The 16,531-nt window shown below is 36.2% G+C and overlaps 1 protein-coding gene across 2 annotated transcripts; it reads right to left on the bottom strand.

Annotated features, from left to right (window-relative positions):
* Positions 1 to 6,982: 6,982 nt before the first annotated feature.
* LOC114400041 (SWI/SNF complex component SNF12 homolog) lies at positions 6,983 to 10,272 on the bottom strand. Of its 2 annotated transcripts, XM_028362291.1 has the most exons (3): positions 9,916 to 10,272; positions 8,077 to 9,655; positions 6,983 to 7,537 (listed from the first exon to the last, which is right to left on the bottom strand). In XM_028362291.1, exons 2-3 carry the CDS (start codon positions 9,633 to 9,635, stop codon positions 7,465 to 7,467), a joined length of 1,632 nt encoding a protein of 543 aa, XP_028218092.1. In that variant the 5' UTR covers positions 9,636 to 9,655; positions 9,916 to 10,272; the 3' UTR covers positions 6,983 to 7,464. The 2 variants fall into 2 exon arrangements, with proteins under 2 accessions (XP_028218092.1, XP_028218091.1); XM_028362290.1 differs by having other exon boundaries at positions 8,077 to 10,272.
* Positions 10,273 to 16,531: the final 6,259 nt, after the last annotated feature.

Raw genomic sequence — 16,531 nt, 5'->3', positions numbered from 1 at the left:
CGAAGGATCGGGGTACGGTAACCTAGTTGTTTGTATGTTTGTCTTAATGCGGTTCTGGTCAAGTTTAGTCCAACAAGAGGAATCTGAGAACAATGCTTGATCAGGATTAGGCTAGACTATCATGAGGAATCGAGGTTTAGCATTTCGGGAGACACCATAGAACACATAAGCATTGTTAAGTAGAGAATATCCTTATAACATCAGGCACCTAAAAGGAAGACCAACATGTTGTCTACTTGTCTTTACACATCATTACTCATGTGATTTTCCTTTTAATAGTTAGTTTAGATACTTGTTCATAGTCCACACATATCTTTTCAGATTAGACACCTATTCACTGAATATAGTTTTACCAAGTAACACAAGCTCCCCAAGAGTTCGATACTCGGTTCTTACCGTTTTATACTACTTGTGCGATCCGGTGCACTTGTCGGGCTTGAACAATTTTGACAACATAAAAAAATATAGTTGGGGATCTCCTTGTTTAGCAAACATTTACAAAGAACTGTGTTAGACATCATCGGAGGTTGGTAGAATTATGGGTGGTTGTGCCATACTATTGCAGTCATGGCTTGGTACCACATGCCTTTTATTGCACTAAAAGTCTCACAACCCGAAACAACTTATCCACTCGCTAAAAGGTTATTACAAATAATGAAATCAAAATTTTTAATTTCAATTATGCGCATTATAACATTACAATGAATAGTGGTTTTGTTTCATTTACATTTTAGATGGAGTGACTTGGCCAGGTATACATTTCGTATAGATCATATGGAGAGCCATCAGGTATATTACTATCATTAATCACACCATTAATATGTACATATTAACATTTACTAATGTTGCATTGTTAACATATATTTTAGTTTTCCTGGGTCCTATATAGAGAATTTGGAGAACACACACCAAGACATGCATACAGATGCAGGGACATTTGGTTTGCATGTACTGCAATTATTTGTTTTCCCATCGTGGAATGGCATCAAACAAATCAGGTGAAGCTACAATTTGGAATACATCAAGATATCCCTGTAGATCTCATGAATCTTGATCGACTTCACCAGATTGACATGCAAGGTAATCATTACAATGGCTGAATGGAATATCATGCAGGGTGGATTAATATATGGAAAAACAAACACAATGATGTTTTAATTGGACAATGGGTTGAAGGGTCAGTGACACGTACACCAGAGTATATGGAATGGTATAGGTAAAACACTATTTTGTTCTTGTCTATTGCACAACAACTAAATGATCAACGCAAGATAATTACCCATAATGTTGTAGGGACAACCATTGAAGAAACACATTTATCAGTTCCACGTCCTCAGCCAATGTTTTGTACTCCATCACCTGTTCATCAAACTTTTGGTTAGATTCACGAGTCAATCAATGCAACTAACCATGAATGGATGACCAATTTATTTGGTGTCGATTTAAATACCCCAAATTTTACGACATCATATTTAGCTTCTTTACAATAGTTTGATGCACCATATTCGTTTGGAGAGCAAGGACAAAGTTCTTCAGCTGTAGCAACCCACAATGAAAACCCAGAGATAAAACAACATCATCATCATCATGAAGAAGAACCAATGATACATGAGAGAAGAAATTTGCAACATAATTGAAGTATAAATGTTGGGATAATGGATCAACTATGTTTAAGTACCCTTCTAATGTAGTTTTCAAAATTATGTTAAAGTGGACATACCATGTTATGTTATGTTTAAGTGGCCATGTTATGCAATTTATAAAATTTATCTCCAATACATTAAAAATATTTATGACAAATTTATTTCATAGTTTTCACATCAAGGAATCCAAAAAATATATATCGTGTAACAGTTTCATCAAGAAGGACCTCAAATTAATAGCAAAAAAAACTATTTTTTTTACCCTTAAAACAATGTTTAAGTGGGCATGTTATGCAATTTATAAAATTTATCTCCAATACATTAAAAATATCTATGACAAATTTATTTCATAGTTTTCACATCAAAGAATCCAAAAAAAGATATATCGTGTAACAATTTAATAAAAATGGACCTCAAATTAATAGGAAAAAAAACTATATTTTTTACCCTTGAAATATTTGTGACAAATTTATTTCATAGTATTCATGTCAAATAATCCAAAAATTTCGTGTGAATGATTCAAGTTGTTTTCTTATTATTACTGCTCAACGCACTGACCCTTATCGCATCTCAAGGCCATGTGTTGGCCAAGCTCGCATGTCAATTACCAGTGCATGTGATTACACAGTGAACACCTGCACGCAACATACAAAAGCTTGTGTGAATGATTCAAGCTATTTTTTTGTTACTGCTCAACGCACTGACCCTTATCGCATCTCGAGGCCATGTGCTACATAGACTCAAATGCCATTTACCAGTGCATGTGACTGCACAATGAACATATGCACGCAACTGAAAAATTCTATAAATACCACTACCAGCTAAAGACATTTGTATAACTTTCAAATATTCATCTAAACACCTACCACTATGTGTCACCCAAATGCATATGTTTGTGTTTACTACAACAGCCAAATTTCCAACACTAATGAGGGCACCACCTTCATTAGTAACAATACAAAAACTTTCATGGCCAACAAGGCCATAACCCTTACACAAATTGGTTGGATTTGTTCAACAAAAAATAAACATTGAACCGCACCATCATATCCAACATCTCCACTTTCAATGTCCCATATTTGAGCCAGGACAACCACATATGTACACATGTTTTAATCTGGGAGATAATCATGATGTTCAACAAACGTTTAACATTTTTTACAACAATCGAATACTACTATTTATGGAGTTGTTTGCCATAATTTGTAACAACAATATCCAACCAAACAACTAACATGACTCAACCTCCAATCTTGAGGACCTATTAGATGAAAACGAGAGTAGTGCAAATTGCTAGGTCAAAGACCATGGCAGTGATGGTGATAGTGATAGTAACATGTCTCCTTCTCACAAACCAATATTCAAACGAGGTTGGTAATCTGGGAATGATCCATTGTTAGTTGTTTGTGCTTTGAGATTTTCCTATGGTGTGTTATTTCGGTGTTCCTTGCTTTAACATTATGTCATTGCGAATTTGCATTGCCTACTTCGCTCCATTGTTGTTGTTAGTAGTACTTACATTATGTAATGAAATAAATCATTTTTTCAGTTTATGTTAACAACGAAAATAACAAAAAAAAAAGATAACTCCCTAAATTGCAAACACTTGAAATTTATAAATTTATGCAAATTAATCAAGTCTATATTATTTACAGAAAACGGACATTGAATTGACAACTCACAATTTAAATTTAAGTTTGAAAGTAATAATGGACGTCTGGTGCACCATTTACCAGAGTAAAATGACATTTGAAATTGACAACACTTTTCAATTTATCAAAGCCTCTGAAAAAATAATAGATGTTTTACCAACAAAACTGACATTGAATTGACAACTCACAATTTAAATTTAAAGTTTGAAAACAATAATGGATTTGGACACTAGATAGCTGGGTAAAATCACAGTCGAAATTGACAACATTGTGCACTGTATCGATAAAAGCAAAATTGGAATAATGACATGTCTCAATCAACATTGGATTCCAGACAAGACTCTATCAAAAATACAATTTTAACCTTATGAGAATCCAATGCACATCAACGGGGCAAATATTCAAACAACTATAAATAACCCCAAACACAACCAAACTGTTGTTTATTTTCAATGTCCTACTCTAATACTAATGCGAGTTCCTGATAAGTGTTCTTTCGAGACACTAAAGAGTGTAGAATGCACAACACCCTTTGCCTAACTAATGACCAATTTGTGTATGAAATCTACTACTGATATTCATCCATAAATGCGGGTCAGCAATCCTTTTTTCATTCTCTGTAATTGAAAAAGGGTGATGATGTTTGCACAATGTTAATGTGCAATGAGCAATACCCGTGTGTTAGCCCTATAGAATTATTATGTACCATCAACAAAAACACTCGATGGTATACTCAACTTACTTCAATCCACTATTACTTCTAATCATGATGCAATGCTGCAATACAACGACAAGTGGAAGATACCACGACAAGGTGATTTTTTGGGTTACTCCTTCACTGGAACAAACCCAATAAGATTTGAAATTCCTTCTGGATGTAGCATCGAAACACTCAAGGATGTCATCAAGCAAGTTGCGCCTCTAGGGGTTCCCCCTTATGAAATTCACAAATCACGGTGGTTAGACAATTGTTCTTTCGACAACCAAACCATATAAAATATTCAGAAAAATTAATCGAATATCAAATAATAGAGTTGGAAAACGATGAAAACATGTTAAAGGTGTTAGCAGAATCTAACTATTGAAAGCATTTTTTGTCCAATAGAAATTTTAGCTATTTTTAACAAACCAATAATCCAACTACTGGAAGAAGACATGTCCGTTGCATAACACCTTTCAAACTATGATTAGTTTCGCTCGTTATGTTTGTTTCTCTAATTGTTAGTATTTTCCGTTATTTAAGTGTTTTAATTTCTTCATATAATATAATTGAGATGTAATAACTATATATTCATTGTGTTTTTAATTAATCTATTTTTTAATCACTTTTCCTTTTTTATTTTAAGACTATTAATAAATTATTAAACCAAAAATATTCTCAATATTTTAAAAAAAATAATTAATTATTTTTAAAAAAAAGAACCACCAGTTGAGAAGTCAGGTTCGCCAACCCTGACTCTTAACTTTGACGAAAAAATTTAAAAATAATAATTTAAATATAATAAAAAATCGATTGGAAGTCGGATTCCCCTACCCTGACCTTTCTCCCCAATAAAAAAAACAAGTGTAATTGGGGAAATATTTTTAAAACTGGTGTAGTTGGGGAATATTGAGGAGAGAGAGTGTGTAGTTGGGTAAAAAAAAACCTTTGATTCAAATATTAACTTTACTTGGTTGTGCCTCCAAGTCTCTGCCGATCCAAGTACGGTTTTAGAACTGTGACCAAAACTAGGTAATGTCATTAGTAGTTCAATGATGTATGACATTTTGGTGAGTAATAAAAATGACTTTTAGGTCAAGTAGTGTATATCATTTTAGTGAGTAATAAAATAATTGATTAATATGCTGAAGTTAAGATTGAATCGTTTGAATACTATTTAAATTTGATTTTTTAACAAAAATAATTATTCATCATGTCATTTAATAAGTAATAAGCACATGAACACTTTTAACTGTATGGTCAACTCCCACAAGTCACTATCATTTCATATTTAAGAATTATATTTTTTTTTTGGTCAGCTAAACAACAAAATATATTTATAAAATGGGACCAAGGGTACCAATCCATGTACCACATAGAGTGTGAAAAATTGTCTCCCTTCCACGATGGAAACAATGACAAATGGACATGAATTATTTAACGCACATTGCACCAAATAATCAACAGCCATTCACAATGCAAAGTGGACCCACTTTCATTCTTACAATTCAATTACATACCAAAAAAGCCAACCAATTACATTAAATCTATTAAACATATATGAAAACTCCAAACTAGACATCCTAAGTTAATGACATTTGGTATAAACAGAGATAAAACAAGTATTGTGAAAATTTGAAGCATATTCACACTCACCTCCACCTGAGCTTCATCGACCCGAGCTTCTTCAATTTAGCTACTTCAATTCATCATTCTCTTCATCTCTTCTCTACGTCTTCGTTCTTCATCGACCCAAGCTCCTTCATTGACATTTTTTCTCTCTCTTCATCTCTTCTTTACTTCATCGACACATGATATGTCTTCTAAAGCGTAGAAGGGTTCCAGATGCGTTGTGGTGGGCATTGTGTTGTGCAGTGATTCTTCTCTTTGTTTATATTCTGAGCAAAAGGGAACAACATTAAGTCCAAACCCGCTTTGTCCATGGTATTGTTTTTTTCTCAATTGGTTTGGTTTTGATAGATTTGTCTTGTTAGGTTTAGCTCAAGATTTTGAGGGAAAGAGGGGGGGCGGGGGGGGGGGGGGGGGGTCTGTGAACAAGCGAATCAATCCTCTCTCGATTGGTGTTGTATTTTCTGTTTTTGATACGGTTCTCTTCTCATCTTCATTTTTTATTTTTTTGTTAGGGTTTTATGATGGGTTTCAGTGTTTAACATCTCTTTTCATCTTTAAGGATGGATTAGGTAGCCATGGTTTATCTTACCATCGCTGCTTTAGGATATAGCTCTGTAGCTGAAATCAATAAATGGAGGCCAAAACTAGAATTTTTAATATCAATTATACCAAACGTCGCCATTCCAACGCTTTATTTCGTTGCATCTTTGTGACGGTGCTGCAAATAACATGAATCCTCTTGGACAGATTTTCCCTTTGAGAACACATATGAGCTATTAGGAGTGTCCGAGACCAGTTCCTTTGACAAGATTAAAGCGTCGTTTTGCAAATTGGTCAAAGAGACTGACTCACCAGGACCAAGCTGACTCAATGAATGATTCCCAAGCCTTCCATAACGTTGAAATACTCTCCATAGGTGTTCCTCGCAATACGCCTTTGGGAATTTGGTGAAGTAGATGAGATTCTTCCATTCCCCTTATACCTTGTCCTCGTGAACACTCCCCAACCTCACCTTGTTTCCCTCAGTCTACTTTCTCTCTCCTCATCTCTTGGTTACATAGAATGTGATCATGACATTAATGGAAATCTAACTATTTTTTATATTTAAGAATGATAGTGACTTGTGGGAGTTGGCTATACTGCTATAAATAAATAAATAAATAAACAAACGTTTCAGATGTGCTAACTGCTGAGTGACAATTTTTTTTTCGTGTGGTTTTGGTTATGCCTTGGTTACGTTCACGGTTGTTCGAGTAGAGTGCATTGTTTGAAGTTGAGTCAAAGTAAAAGAATAAAAGCAACCAAAATTTCTTGTTATAGAATTATTTATGTAACACTACGACTACCGTTCATAATTGAGCAAGTACCACGGTCCAAAAATCAATGCCAACAGAGCCCATATATGGATGAAACGTCAATAGTCCTATAGGGTGCAACATTTGTTTTCTCTTATGTTGTCACAAGACAACTGAAGATACTGTACACCAATCAATCTTTCCTAATACAATTTTTCATAATAATGTAAAACATCTTGCGTGGAGAAATGAACAATGAGGTAACCAAAGAATCCGTCACAGTTGACTACAACTGAGAGACATGAAATTGTGGTACCATTTATCACCTAAACAAGCAATTATCAAGACTGCAACTAAATGTGCTCACACTACTACCCATACAACAACATATTGTATATTATCACTATGGAGCAGCATTCCTTCCGGCCACTAATACAAGCATGGAAGTTGGAAAACTAGCTACTTCAGAAATTCTCAAGGTATAATTTATCTTGAGATACATCGCCAAAAAGGATGATGAATGATTAAAATATGAACTGGTGTCATGTGCTTCCTGGAGCATCACTTCCCACAGCTGGTTTGCGATTCAGGTAACGAATAACAGCATCTTCAACCCTGCTCAAGTTTTCAAACAATTCATGAAATTTTACAATGACAGTAACTGATGTGTATTTATTTACATAATAGTAACATTCAAGAAAAAGCACATGAACACTACTTTTGTCGGTCACAAGTACAAAAAAAGGAAAAAGTGTAAATTACACTAACAACTCCTGAGGTTTCATCACCTAATTTGCTCAGAAGAAAAACACATGCAACTTTTAGTCACATCTGAATTTTGAAATGAAATCCTCCCGTGACTGTGGGTTGGTTCAAGTGTATCAATCAACTAACATAAACAGTCCAAGTTATATCATACATCACCCTAAACTAAGGGAACTATAAATCAGTAAAATATAAATCTGGACTTGAGTTATTATTCTCGCAGGTCAATCATAGCCAAGTTCAACAGATGGTAATGTATTAATTTGCAAATATCAACTAAAGAAGGCAGCACATGCAGAGAGTTGAGCAAAACATAAAATAAAATATAAAATATAGAATAAAACAAAACAGTATGGGATAAACAAACTAAGATAGATCTTAAAGCTTACCATGGTTGGTTGAAGAAATCTGAACGACGCTCTTTTTCTGCATTGCGACTAGGTTCTCCGGATACAAGTTTCAGATCCTTGCTTTGAGATTCAATCAATGCATTAATAAATTCTACTGGCGATTGACTAAAACCAAGAAAAAATGCCCGTCTCCTACGGTGCTCATGGATTTTTCTAATGATTCCACATATTGCTTCATCACATGTCTCAATCTCTTTGTTCTTTTCCACGTTAGCCAATAAGGCAGACAACTCCCTCTGAATAGGAAAAGGAACATCAACCATCACATCATAACAAGCAGTACCAGCAGGATTGTTTCCCGAGAGCTTGATCTTATGCTCCAAAAGTATAGGCTGTGGGGGGAACAAATGCGATGATATTTTCTGTGAAACCATTGTAAACTTCATCTTTTCTTCTCCAAATACTTTCAGAAGAGGCTGATCACAGTGAAAGTAGGAAGGGTCATTTGGGTTTTGCAATTTCCTAGCCTTCACATAGTGCCAGATTGCAGCAACAATTCTCGGGCGGGTATCAACCTCAATACCAAGAACTTCTGTCAAAGCTGGTGAAAGCTTAAACTTCTCTGGCACATAATTCATTTCCAGCCGTATGTTCACTGTAAATTCTTTATCCCCTTTCCTCTTTACTTCAAAACCTTCATGTGGAGCAGGTGATCGAGCATTCTCCCACATAATAATATGATTATCGGGATACAGTCTCTGATCCAAGGAAATAGTTACTCTTTTGAAAAAAGCTGAAAACTTTGGATACAAAGGAGACGACTTCTGAACTACTCCTGGCTGATCAGGGTCTACACCATCCTCCAATATCCTCCCAACTATCTTCAGTGTCCAGGTTGGAAGCTCCGCATTTGGCTTCTTTGGAATTGTGCGAATTTGATTAGCAAAAGTATTAAATACATAAATACGAAGAGTTTTCTGAATACACGGCGGGTTTTTGAGCGCTTCCTGGATGTCAGCCTTCTTTCTAGCAAGCGCAGCATCAACGCGAGACTCAAACTCAAGAAGCTGAGTATACAGCGCAGACTCGGGCAGAATAGCAGCCACTTTATCTTGCAGCTGTTTCTCAGGAAGCTTCTGCTTCTTCCTCCGAGCAGCAGGCGTGAGCTCCACTGGTCTCAATGGGGAGAAGCTGTTGGGAGGGGAAAACCCAACTGGCCGCATGGGGGGTTTCAGAGGGATCCGTTTCCCACTCGCATTACCCGGCGTGGAAATCAACGGTGACGACACCCCCAAACCACCAGCCTGGTTCTGATTAAGACTCAATCCCTGAGCTTGCAAATGAGCCTGGAGTTGAGCATGAGCTGCAGCTGCTGCTTGGGCCTGGGCCTGGGCCTGGGCCTTGGACTGAGCTTGGACAATAGCATGGGCCTGGGACAGTGGAAACTGTCCTTGATAACCAACAGGAATCTGGGCCTGTCCTTGGGACTGTGAAAATCCAGGGTTTGAAGGTATAGAATTGGAGGGTACTCCAGCATTACCAAAGGATGAGGAAGAGGCCCCAATGCCCTTAGAAGGGTTATTATTGTTCACAGACATCACTGTCCAAACCTAATCCACTAGTCAACCAGAAAGGGGCAAAATAAAAGCAAAAACAAAACAAAAAAATAAATAAATAAAAACCTCAACACCCAAATGAAAAAGATCCTAACTTTAACTCTCGATCTTAACCAGTGAACCAAGTGGGGGTATACCCGACAAATTCAAGTGTCCAATTTCATAACTTGCGCAAGTCACCACCAGGTCCGAATTTGCATTGCCCCAAAAGATGGAAACTAAAAATAGAAACAAAAAAACCACTGAATCGAGTAGGGTTTACCTCGATCTGGCCTTAGATTGATCCACCGATCTTCGGGTGGGTAGAAGAACACACGATTTATCGTTGTGGGTGCTTAGGGTTTCGGTGGAAGACAGAGAGAAACTTTCGAAAGATCTTAAATTAGAGAGAGAGGGGGGGGGGGGGGGGGGTGGGGGGGTGAATTGGAGAAAGGGGAAAGGGGTGAGCGAGATTAAGGATCGTTCTTTACCGGAAGGTGGACGATGATGGCGGTGATGCGTGGCTAGGGTTTGAAAATGGCCCAATTTGGGAGGTCAAAGATTGGTCAGTGTATGCGTTCACTTCTAGTGCTTTCCTGCAAAACGGTGTCGTTTCGTTCTTGTTGAATCACGTCATTCGTATCTCTCTTTTTTAATGATATTTTCTTTAAAGATTTCTCAATGATATTTTTAAGGCTTTTTAATTTGAGTATCTCTGATTTTAGTTCTTTCAACTGTTTTTTCTCTCTTATACAATCAGGTTCTTTCATACCGATAAATGACATTTTTTTTGGTTAGTTGTTATCATTAAAGCAAAGCAATAACTAACCCACAAAATCTTCAACATGACAATTAATTCAAGGCATTATTTTTTAAGTCATTATAGCTCAAATGTTATCTATTTAAGTTTATACACCTATTTATTCTCTTCTCATCTCATCATCACATTGTTCTATTATTGTTATATTAGCTACTCTTTCGTCTTCTATTTCTATTTATAAAACCCAAATTTAAAATAGTATTTATTTTTTATAAGACTTAATCTATAATATTTTTTACATTAATTACTTTTATATTAGAAATATTCTTGATTAAAAGAAGAAAAATAATATATTGACAACTCATTAGGAGATTGACAACTCATTAGGAGAGAAAAGTATTAATGATAAGGATAGTTTTAGAAAAAAATTATAAATTTAAAACAAATTTATTACCATGAAGTAAATTAAACATTTTTCTTAATCTTAGTGAATTAGATAATTGAGTCTTATATATAAGAACTAAGAGTGTAATTTCCTTAAATATTTGATGAAATTAAGATAAAGAAACCTTGTAGAAATGAAACTTTTTTTAGGTCACATGAAATATTTAATTTTCTCTCTCCTAATTATAAATTTTTAATAAATTTTAACTAATTAGAAAGAATGTGTTTTAAAAAGGGGTAAATAATCATTTTCGTTCTTAAATGTGTAGAGTACTGATAAATTCATTCCCGACAATGAAAATTCAAATTTTAGTCTCTAGAAGTGAAAAAAGTGCTACAAATCCATCCATTTGTTAGCTTTTGTCTGTTACAGTTAATGAAAGAGCCTAGTGACACAAAGGAATGAAAATGTCACAAATAGATTAGACCAAAATGGGAAATGGATCTCCTCAATTTATAAAAGATGGCAGAATCTCAATTTAAACAAATAATAACCGTTGAATTAGAATTCATGGTTAAGATCAATTTTAATAATTCATTATTTACTTTTATAGTTTTAGTTCAAATATTTTTTAACTCACATTAAAAGTAGCCCATGGAACATTTCTTTCTCTGTTTTCTCGTCTCTCTCTCTTTCCACTTTCATCTCTGCTGCATCACCTGTTGTGCCACCTCAATCCCTAGAAACAACATTGCACACCCATTTCATGTTTTCCCATTTTTGCCACTTCTTCTCTCTCTTCTTTTGTCCACGCTCATGATATATGGTCGCTACTGGTCTTGAAAGTGATTTCTTTATGTCATACTTTGATATATTTATTATCTTGGACTTGGGCTTCATCACTTTTTTTTCTTTCTTCTCTAAGTTTCCTTTTTTGTTGTTTTGTTTTTTCTTTCTGTTGTTGTTTGGTTTGGTGGTGTTATTGAAAGGGCTCTTTTCTGCTGCACAGATTTTGGCCTCTTGGACATCATTGACTTCACTTGTTTTCCATTCTTTGTTGATGCGAATGCTTTCATTTCAACTCAAAGTGTTGGATTTGGCATTTTGATTTGTGCAGCCACATGGATTCCAATGTTGGGGTTTAGTCCTATTTGTTTGAGATTTGGTGTGACTTGAATCCTTCGATGCTAAGTTGTTGAATTTGGAGAGCTTGTGTTGTGTGGAAGTTGGAGTTAGAAAAGGCACTGCCTTAATGCAACAGAGATAAAAGTGGAAAGAGAGAGAGAGACGAGAAAACAGAGGCAGAAATGTTCCATGGGATACTTTTAACGTGAGTTAAAAAATATGTGAAGTAAAACAACAAATTTTGTTAAAATTTATCCTAATTATTAATTTTAATCCAATGGTTATTATTTATTTAAGTTAAGATTTTGAAGTTTTTTTTATAAATTGAGGAGATTCTTTCCCGACCAAAATGTCAGTAAGTTTCCATTAAATTAATTTGTTTGTAAATTTTGTTTCATTTAAGGGTAAAATATAATTTAATCTTCATCTCTCCCTTGCTTTATCGTAGTTACAAGTATAATATTACAATAAACACTTAAAAAAGATAGGAAAACAAACATAAGTTAGACAGAAAAAAATAATAAGCATAATATTAATTAATAAACATAATTTGTCTGTTGCTCTAAATTTTCTAACGTAATAGTATTTTATCCAAAATATGAGACTCAAACAAAAATGAATAACCATGAAGTTAATCCTTACAAAAAAAGAGACCTAACTTGATTTTGTCATTACCTAATGTTATCACAATAGAATTTCAAAATAAACATTCTACCAGTGTATCAAAATAAACATTGTAACAGTGTGTTGCAACCTACCCTTCGACCGGAGGGCGACGCGAGACTCACGGGTGCATCTTCCAATGGACGAAGGCGCATGGAGTCGCCACCAACGTTTATTCAAGGAAAACGTCAAAAAAACCGAAAAGGTGTGGTCTACGAACTTTAAGTGTGAAAGGTTCGGGAGTTGTTTTTATGTACGGGGAAGGTATTAGCACCCCACGCGTCCATCACAAGGGACGACATCCTTCAACCAAATGTGCAAATATGACTTCAAAATTATGTATTTTTCCCTTTTTTTATTTTTTTATGTCTTTTTATGCCTTTTTGTGGTCGACAAGGGTGTTTCCCTCGCTCCTACGTATCCTCAATTGCGATGAAGAAATCAGACCTACGTAGTTCTTTTAGAACTAAACGTTGGTTAAGTTGTTTTTATCTTTTTTCGCAAGATATATTTTAACCGAACAAAAGTCGTTTAAGGCATTTGACCTTTAAACGATCTTTTGATTTTGAAAGGAGAGAAACGTTAATGCGTTGGACCATTAACGATCTCTTGGTTTTTGAAAGGAGAGAAACGTTAAGGCATTGGACCATTAACGATCTCTTGGTTTCTTGAAAGGAGAGAAACGTTAAGGCATTGGACCATTAATGATCTCTTGGGGTGGTCGACAAAGGCGGGGCTTTTGCTCCTACATATCCTCAATTGGGATGAGGAAATCAGACCTACGTAGTTCTTGCAAAAACGGTAAAGTTACATGTTGATTTTATACTTTCGAACGGTCCATGTTAACTGATAAGGCGTTGGACCTTTAAAACAGTTTTTAGTGATTTTTGCGGACAAAGCTTGATTTGCGAGTTGATTTTAGCCTTAGTTTCACTTTGGTTATTAGTCAATTCATTCAAGGAAACTTCTAACGAAAGACGTCCGATTGATTTTTCTTATTAATTTTATTCAAAGATATTTTGATTATTTTATTATTATTTTGCCTTTTTTTGGTTTAACTGTGGTTACGGTGTGAACGATCGGTTAGATTTTATTTTAATGGTGATTAAACGAGATTACAACACAAATGATCAATTGAAATTCATTTTATCATTTATTAGGTGAGAAACAACTCAAATAAACGGTTAAAAGCTCGTTAAAAAGGGTACGAAAAATAAACGTAGTGAAAGTAAAAGTACACAAAACAAGTAGGGACCAATAAGGGTGCATAGAATGAATTGAAAGATTCGATTTCGAGAACTTACCGATTGAAGACCGAAGAACGAACAAAGAACGGTGAAGAACGATGAAGAACGGTGAAGAATCTCCACGAAATCGCTTACGAAAACGTCTCAAAAGCGTTACACAAGCACCTCGGCTTGGATTTTTTTCACAAAAACAATTTTTCTCACTAATTTCGAGAGATTTCTCAATACCAGAAGGGCTGAACCCATTAGCTCTGCCCTCCTCCCCCTATTTATAGGAGAAAAGAGGGAGGTGGTTGCCGCCCAGCTCGCCCAGGCGAGCAGGGTTGCTTCCACCAGAAGGCACCGCCTTCTTTTGGAACCCTTAGGAAGACCCAAGTGGGCCTGATTGCTATTTGCACCCCCCTTTTAACTAAATACACCCCTTTGTGTTTTTTATTGATTTCTTTCCGAAACGTTGCAGAACTTTACGGATTACACAACGACACTTGTTTTCCTTCCAGAATGTTGCGAAATTTTACAGATTACGCAACAATGCTCATTTTCCTTCCGAAATGTGGCGAAACTTTACGAATTATGCAACGATGCTTGTTTCGAGGGTTCCGAAGGGAGTAAACAAGGCTCAAGGACCAAGTGCAAGTACTCCCGGATGAAATTAGGGTATGACAATTGCACCTCTTTACTTATCTTTTATTGGTCATAAAAGGGAAGTAAAGATAAGACACTAATTTCTTTCGAGCGGAACATCATTCAGCCGATCAATATCCCAAACAGCGGAACCTATCATTCAGAAAGAATAGAAAAGGCATCAGGAGCGTCAACAAAACTTTAGTGCCTTGAAAGCGATAAAACGGGATAACCATGACGTTTCCTCATGCTATCGAACTCGATCGTCCCTGCCTAGCAGAGAAGAATCTTGCGCGTTGCCGGACTTGAATGTCTCTGGATGACGAAAGTAAAACCTGCAAAGATTTTCAAAATAATGAGAATCGGACGACCAACATCATCCTGATATCATCAGACTCGTTCGCCTTGGTTGACGAAAGCTACATATAACCATAAAGTAACTCCGCATGTCATCGGACTCGCCGTCTCTGGATGACAAAGGTGCGGATAACCAAAAAGTATCTCTGCATGTCATCGGACTCGCCGTCTCTAGATGACAAAGGTACAAAAGACGATGTTAGTCTTTGCACGTCAACGGGCTCGCTTGCCTTTGGTTGACAAAAGGTGCGGATAACCATAAGGTATCTCCGCATGTCATCGGACTCGCCGTCTCTAGATGACAAAGGTGCAGAAGACGACGTTAGTCTCTGCGTGTCAACGGGCTCGCTTGCCTCTGGTTGACAAAAGGTGCAGATGACGATGTTAGTCTCTGCGTGTCAATGGGCTCGCTTGCCTCTAGTTGACAAAAGGTGCGGATAACCATAAGCTACCTCTGTATGTCATCGGACTCGACGTCTCTGAATAACAAAGGTGCAGAAGATGATGTTAGTCTCTGCGTGTCAATGGGCTCGTTTGCCTCTGGTTGACAAAAGGTGCAGATGATGACGTTAGTCTCTACGTGTCAACAGGCTCGCTTGCCTCTGGTTGACAAAAGGTGCAGATAACCATAAGGTGATGAGAATCCTAAAATTGGCCAAATACAGGCTAAAGGCCTATGTGGAGAAGGGCGAAGGCCCAAGTGGAGAAGGATAAAGCCCCCGAGTGGAGAAGGATGAAGGCCCAAGTGGAGAAGGATGAAGGCCTAGAGGCAGAGACACTATCAAGACTATTAATTGTCGCTGAATGCCCAAATTAATTTGAAGACCCAAGTTAAATATGTTTTTTAGTTATAATTTTTATTTATTGTAATTTTGGCCCAAACTATTTAGAAGGCCCATGTCTATTTTTATCTTTTTGTTCAGATACACTATAAGTATTGGTTTTTGTTTTGAATAAAGAAACTTTTGGCATTTTGATAAAATTTGGTGAGAGTTTCTCTCTGGGTTCCTTGTTGAACCAATATCAGACTTATCAAGGTAATCCTTGTGGCGTCTACCCTGACTTATCTTCCTTCACTGGAAGTGGCGTCTACCCTGACTTATCTTCCTTCACTGGAAGTGGCGTCTACCCAGACTTATCTTCCTTCACCGGAAGTGGTGTCTACCCTGACTTATCTTCCTGCACTGGAAGTGGCGTCATCCAAATCTCCGTAGCCTGTATCAAACGATCCGCTAATACTCAGGTTCACATCATCTGGTATCAGAGCTTCGGCTCTTGATACAGGTTCTATCCTATCCTATTATTTTTCTTTATAATTTGTCCAGGTTCGTGTTTTGTCCTTGTTCTATTATTTTTTTTTGTTTGTGTCTTTGTTTCGTTCTTGTTCTTGTTCTTGTCACGTTTTTGTTCTTGTTCTTGTTTCGTGTGTCGTTCAGACTTTGTGTAAAAAAAAATCTATTTAAGTTTTATTTCAAGTTAAAAAAAAAGTTGCAGAAATTTGAAAAAAAAAAAAGAAAAGAAAGTGGGGTGTTTGATCTTTGAACACGAAATTGAGGAAGTTAGAGGCTTTTTTGGCAGAAAATCGTGTACCAAATCCCCTTATCTAGATTCTCCTTTGAATTATGAGCGTTTTGATATATAGTGGGCCTCAAACGGACAACCGTAGCAAAAGTTATGAACATTTGAAGTTTACTGGTCATATCTGTTATCTTATCTGTTATCCTATCTAATATCTTAT

Source organism: Glycine soja, chromosome 19, assembly GCF_004193775.1.
Source record: "Glycine soja cultivar W05 chromosome 19, ASM419377v2, whole genome shotgun sequence".
NCBI lineage: Eukaryota > Viridiplantae > Streptophyta > Magnoliopsida > Fabales > Fabaceae > Glycine > Glycine soja.
Note: the sequence above shows the minus strand (reverse complement) of the source record. Positions and strands in the feature narration are given on the sequence as shown.

What these genes read in the sequence shown, in the direction of transcription:
- LOC114400041 (XM_028362290.1), bottom strand. Translation starts at nt 9,635, where the DNA reads ATGTCTGTGAACAATAATAACCCTTCTAAGGGCATTGGGGCCTCTTCC. An exon ending in GATTTCTTCAACCAACCATG is followed by an intron (nt 7,538 to 8,076) that starts GTAAGCTTTAAG and finishes AAACTTGAGCAG; the next exon opens with GGTTGAAGATGCTGTTATTC.